We start from the raw sequence: 6,688 nt of genomic DNA, 5'->3' as shown, positions 1-6,688 counted from the left end.
ATATATATACACACACCAATATTCATCAATGTGATTAAGGAAGGATATATATGAAAAGTGATTTGCATGTGCTCCCTTACTTATTATTTTCCAACATGATCTCCATCCTCTCTCAATCTTAAAATTTCCAAGTGTTGTTTTGAAGAAAAAATACTATTAGAATAGATGACGTGCATAAATATATAAATAAGCTCTGTACTCATCTCATCTACATTATCTTGTGACATTGTTTTCAGAATAATACAATGAGCATTTCTCCACTCTTGTCTATGCTTGTGAAATGGTACCAGAGAGCTAGGAGGATTGCGAATTTTTTTTTATTTTTTTTGGATCTACTTCAATGGCAAGAGTAAATTAAGCTCAAGATCAAATTGCTGGTCAAGCTCGAATCAATTTTGAGGATTCAAGCAATCCGTATTATCTCCAGAATGACGATCATTTTGGTTTGGTTTTGGTTTCTCATCAATTGATTGGCAGCAACTAGAATACTTGGAATCGTGCAATGGATACTTTTTCTCAAAACAATGTCTGATGTTCTTACAATATTTCCAAGTTTCTACGAAATGATCCTAAAACAATTTGATTTACACATCAAAGCTGTGAGGTCTGATAAGGCACCCGAGCTGAACTTCAATATAATGCATTTTTAAAGACTCGTGGCATTATGCATTATCATTCTTGCGTTGAGAAACCCGAACAAAATTACGTTGTTGAACGTAAACATCAATACATTCTAAATGTGGCTAGAGCTATTACTTTTCAGTCCAACCTTCACTTGATATATTGGAGCAGTTGTATTCTCACGTCCATTTATTTGATTAATAAGGCATCATCTTCCATTATTTTCTCATAAAACTCCCTTTAAGTTGCTGTTTCGTAAACATACCTTGTATATCATTTGAAGGTGTTTGGGTGTTTGTGTTATGGATCAAATCTCCTCACACAAAATTGGATGCTGTTAGGTGTTTTCTTTGGTTATCCACCAGGATACAAGTGATATAAACTGTTAACTCTTGACACTAATCAAGTATTCATTTCTATAGATGTGTATCACAAAGATCTTTTTCCTTTTAAAGATTTCCCCTTCTTGTCCTGACTCTCATGAGTTGTTCTCTGACAATATACTTCTCACTCAAATGAATTGAATACCTCAACAGTCTGATCCTCTAACGATACTTCAAATGGTCTCACAACAAATAGATTACATCGTGCACAGACTAAACATGCGCACTTGCATGACTATCATTGTTATATTGTGCTCCATCTTCCTCTCATTCATCAACCACAACCACTCGCTTTTTTCCTAATCTATGCCTGATTGTCCAATTCCTATAAAGATTTTGTTCATAAGGTTTCTTTTGTTCTTGAGCCTCAACACTATTCCCAAGCTGCTACAATACCTGAATGGAAACAAGCCATGGAGGAGGAGTTACAAGCTTTGGAAAGGAATGAAACCTGGACAATTGTTTCTCTACCCTCAGGTTTGGTGCCGGCTGGGTGTAGATGGGTTTATAAGGCCAAATTCTTAGTCGATGACACTTTACATCGACCTAAAGCCCGGTTGTTGGCCAAAGGTTATATCCAACAAGAGGCGGTGGACTGTCTTGAGACCTTTTCTCATGTTGCAAAGTTAGTATTGATTAAGATCTTGTTAGATTTGAGTGTGATTTATAATTGGACTTTGATGCAGTTAGATGTGAATAATGAATACTCTTTTGCATGGTGATTTATGTTAAGAAGTATGTATGTCTCTGCCTCCGGGATATAGTAGAAAAAGGGAGACTTTGCCACCAAATGCAACTTTTAAGCTATATACACAAGTACTTGTATGGTCTTAAGCAGGCTTCGAGGTAATGCTTTTTCTAAGCTCTCCTCTACTTTGATAGGGCATGACTTTGTTCAGTCATAGGCTGACAACTCGTTGTTTACATGTACTCAAGGCTCTGTTTTTCTTGCTCTCCTTGTGCGTGTAGATGATATCATTGTAGCCACCAATGATGTTGAAACTGAAGAGGAGTTAAAAGCAATTATTCACAAAAAATTTTCTTTAAAGGACGTGGGAGCTCTGAAATATTTTTTGGGTATTGAGGTTGCTCGCTCTTCACAAGGAATTTCTATCTGTCACCATCATTATGCGATTCAGTTGCTCACTGATGCAGGTTTTCTTAGGCATAAGCCTCCACAATTCCAATGGATGCGAATCTAGAACTGAGTCAGGATTGTGGTGATATTATTTCAGACCCTCTGGTGTATCGTCGGTTGATTGGGTACCTGTGATATCTCATGATTACACGCCCTGATTTGTCATTCTCCAGAGGTAAGTTGAGTCAGTTTGTATCCAAGCCTCGAACAACACATTTGAAGGCTGCATATTCTGTCCTTCAGTATATCAAAGGGACATTGGGTCAACGGATTTTCTATGGTTATGCTTCACCTCTCACAATATGTTTCTTCTAATATCCTGATTGGGCTGCCTGTGTGGATACAAGACGTTCAATTAGTGGTTTTTGTGTTTTCATTGGGGAAACCATGGTTTTGTGGCTTTCAAAGAAGCATCATACCATATCCAGCTACTCTGCTGAGGCTGAATATAGATCAATGGCCAACGTTACAAGCAAGTACTTTGGCTTTTATCTCTTCTGCATGATCTGGGGGTTCACCTTGACAAGCTTGCGACATTGTACTGTGATAGCCAAACTGATATCCACATTTCTTCTAACTTTGTGTATCATAACGCAAGAATCACATAGAGCTTGACTGTTATCTGGTGCGTGAGAAACTACAAGATGGACTTATCAAGATTCTGCATGTCTCTTCAAGTGCTCAACTAGCAAACCTTCTCACTAAGCTGCTGTTGTCTGTTCGTTCCGTTTTATCTTACCCAAGATGTGAGTGCACTTTATTCACTCCTAGCCTTGAGGGGAGTATTAGAATATATAACATGTATACAACTCACATAGATTACGTTTCAACGACAATATGAGTTAACTATTTTTGCAAAGCCATATCTAATAAGAAATAATTGCTACAAAAGTTAATCATGCAGTCGCACTCAGGGTTGCAACTTTTTTTTTTTGGGGACTGAGATAGTATAGTTATTTGAAAATTTTGAAAAACGATCATGCCAGAAAGGTCCATGATCCTTATAATATAGTATGGAATTATATGTATATATGTAGTGTGTGTGTTATAGGGCCTCAAATGCTGATAGAAAGAATAGAGTGGGCCCGGCCCAAAATCAATGTGTACTTTGATTGATTTCATCCATCTAATCTCAATCTAAATCAAACTGATTGAAAGCCCAAGTATCCAACAAGCCCAATTGATGCGCTGAAATACTTGAATCACTCTTCCACCTGCTCACAGCAGACGCCCCCAAATCCAATCCCTAAATCTTTACTCTAGGTCTTCGTCGCACTTTGCCTCTGGGTTTTTCGCTCTACAGGTAAACCAATCGTTTTCTTCACAATTTTTGTTTTGTTTCTGTTTTTAATTCCTGCAGAACTCATAGTTTACGAAAATTTAACGACAAAAAAATATTTAATTTTTTGTTTTGGTTTCCAGAATTTCGAGGATTCGAAGAGTGAGCAATCCAATCCAGTGAGGCAATGGCTCTGGTTAGTTTACCTCTTCTTTTTCGTGTTATACCCGTCACGTCATTTGATCTGATTTATTTAGGGAAGATTGAATTATTATATAAATTGAGGCGTTTCAGTATCTTCATATATATGGTCACTTGATTAAGATTTTTGTTTTGACAGAACCTTGATTAAGATTTTTCATACCTCTGATTTTGAGATTTTGGACTGACTTTTGTCTTTTCAATATTTATTCCTACCAGATTTGGATTTTTGGAGGATTCTACGATCCTTGTTTTTATGCTGCATGTACTTTCATTCATGCCAATGAACTAAACCTTTTAATGTCTTGGCAATTGTTGTAAATTGTGACTGGATATTACATTTTTGTTATTTGAGAAACTAAAATGATTAGATTTGATATCTTATTTATTCTCCACATGTTTGCAAATGCTGTCGTCAAGCTTTAAGTCAATGCTAATTTTTTTCCAGTAATATTAATTTTTAAAGACTGGAATGAACTAACTAACTGCTGACTGCTCAGTCCCTGGCTTACGTTGTTGCAAGTATGTTTTGAAGCATACCCTTTTCAGATTTAATTCATTATGTTAACCTTAGTTGGTCTTCTATACAGGTTTTGCATGGCACTAGCACAAACAAAAATGCCTTGAAAGCACTTATTGCAGCAGAGTATAGTGGTGTGAAGGTTGAGCTTGCGAAGGACTTTGAGCCTGGTGTATCTAACAAAACTCCGGAATTTCTTAAGATGAATCCTATTGGAAAGGTAAATAATGATAAAATAGCAATAAATTGATTTAATTGTGGAAATCTATCTCTGTTTCTGATTCTTTGCTTCCTTTTCGTAGGTTCCTGTGCTCGAAACACCTGATGGAGCTTTGTTCGAAAGCAACGCAATTGCACGCTATGGTAATTCCATATCTGATTAATCTTGGTCCCTTCTTACTGCCTCACAAGTTGCAACGCTCTGACCCATTTGTTGATTATGTCATGCAGTGACTCGTTTGAAGCCTGATAACACATTATATGGATCTTCTTTAATTGACTATGTAAGGCGTTGATTTTCGTTTGTGTGAACAAAAATGCCTGGGCTATTATTAATTTATTTGGGCAATTCAAGTTAGATTTCTTCGTTCTAAAACCTTTTTGTTTTCATCAACTTTGGAAATAATCTCTCGTCGACAAACATAATACTCAAAGAAATATATGTGCGACGAACTTATTTTAAAATTTTATAATCAATTTTACTTGTATAACTAAGAGCCCAACAAGTCACTACCTTATGTTTTCAGTCATTCACTAGCTATATTAGTGTCTTGAGCATACTCTCTTATTCTATTCCTTTCAATTTCATGATTTGGCAGGGCCATATTGAGCAATGGATTGACTTTTCTGCTACCGAGATTGACGCAAATATTGGCCGATGGTTGTACCCACGACTTGGTTATGCTCCACATATTCCTCCAGTATGTCAAACCTACATTCGTTTCACTCCTTTGTTATATTTACCCTAGGCAGCATCTTTTTACCATAGGTGTTGCTCTAATGATTTTATTCCCTTCTTTTGTGCAGTCCGAAGAGATTGCCATTTCTGCATTAAAGAGAGCTCTGGAAGCTTTGAACACCCATCTTGCCTCTAACACCTACTTGGTCGGGCATGATGTCACCCTTGCTGACATTGTTATGACTTGTAACCTGTTTTATGGGTTTAAGGTTATCTTGACCAAGAGCTTTACATCAGAATTCCCACATTTGGAGAGGTACTTTTGGACCCTGGTTAACCAACCAAATTTTCAGAAATTACTGGGTGATGTTAAACAAGCAGAATCTATCCCACCTGTTGCTTCCAAGAAGCCTTCGCAGCCAAAAGAACCTGCTAAACCCAAGAAGGCAAAGGAGGAGCCAAAGGAGGAGGTTAAGACTGAAGAAGTGAAGCCTAAAGAAGTAGCCGAGGAAGATGTGCCCAAGCCAAAACCCAAAAACCCATTGGATCTTTTGCCTCCTAGTAAGATGATATTAGATGATTGGAAGAGGCTTTACTCAAACACCAAGACCAACTTCCGTGAGGTTGCCATAAAAGGTAATTTCATTGAACATGTTGATTTAAAAAGCTAATGTGTTAATAAAAATCGATATTTTTATCATCTATATGGAATCTTTACTCTCTCCTCTCGTGTCGAGTTTTTCTGTTGCCACCCCGAATTAATCATATCAAGCTATGCTTCCCTTCTTTGTATAAACTTTTTGCTCGGGGCAGTTTGAGAATTCCAAGCTGATTGGCTTGCATCTTTCCTTGTGTTCTATACTTCGAGTGGGCCTTGGCATAATTTTTTGTTCCTTGATCTTGTCATAGTCGCTGATGGTCAACCTTGATTACAATGTTTGTGAGAGAGTGTGTTGATGTAAGGTAAACGCTGTTTTTTGTCGGTTTTGGAATGTCTATTAGTTTTAAATGGTCTGTGCTTAATTTCTGCTTCTTAGGGTTAATCATTCCCTTTCCTTTGTGTAGCTACTGCTAATTGGATTAGTTGTGATGGGGTTATCTTGAATCTTGACAGAGGTCGTATACTTTGTGTACTCTCCAAGTTGCTGTAGACAACCAATATAGATCAGAGACAGAGATAGGATATGATGCATTTGTCATAATTGGGTGCATTTAAACTTAAGCTCAGCTACCAGTTTAGTTCAGCGCTCATACTTTTCTTGATCTTCAGGTTTTTGGGACATGTATGATCCTGAGGGGTACTCTCTTTGGTTCTGTGACTACAAATACAATGATGAAAACACAGTCTCCTTTGTCACTTTGAACAAGGTTAGTGGATTTCTTCAACGAATGGACTTGGTTCGCAAATATGCGTTTGGGAAGATGTTGATCATTGGTTCGGAAGGCCCATTCAAAGTGAAGGGATTGTGGCTTTTCCGCGGTACAGAAATTCCTAAGTTTGTGCTCGACGAATGTTACGACATGGAACTATATGAGTGGACTAAGGTGGATATCAACGATGAAGCTCAAAAGGAACGTGTCAGTCAGATGATTGAAGATGCTGAACCTTTCGAAGGCGAGCCTCTCTTGGATGCGAAGTGCTTCAAGT

At 37.6% G+C, this 6,688-nt stretch overlaps 1 protein-coding gene across 1 annotated transcript in view; it reads left to right on the top strand.

Moving 5' to 3' along the window:
* The first annotated feature begins 3,328 nt into the window (after positions 1–3,328).
* The window catches only part of LOC140975850 (elongation factor 1-gamma 2-like), an 8,143-nt gene continuing 4,783 nt past the window's right edge, over positions 3,329–6,688 (top strand). The window contains exons 1-8 of the mRNA XM_073439779.1: positions 3,329–3,445; positions 3,565–3,617; positions 4,213–4,362; positions 4,445–4,505; positions 4,593–4,645; positions 4,961–5,062; positions 5,169–5,676; positions 6,311–6,688. Coding sequence (XP_073295880.1) covers positions 3,609–3,617; positions 4,213–4,362; positions 4,445–4,505; positions 4,593–4,645; positions 4,961–5,062; positions 5,169–5,676; positions 6,311–6,688 — 1,261 coding nt within the window. The 5' untranslated portion in view covers positions 3,329–3,445; positions 3,565–3,608. The remainder of the gene's footprint in view (positions 3,446–3,564; positions 3,618–4,212; positions 4,363–4,444; positions 4,506–4,592; positions 4,646–4,960; positions 5,063–5,168; positions 5,677–6,310) is intronic.

This window comes from Primulina huaijiensis, chromosome 4 (genome assembly GCF_012295235.1).
Source record: "Primulina huaijiensis isolate GDHJ02 chromosome 4, ASM1229523v2, whole genome shotgun sequence".
In the NCBI taxonomy this organism is placed as follows: domain Eukaryota; kingdom Viridiplantae; phylum Streptophyta; class Magnoliopsida; order Lamiales; family Gesneriaceae; genus Primulina; species Primulina huaijiensis.
This window is presented reverse-complemented; position numbering and strand designations above follow the sequence as displayed.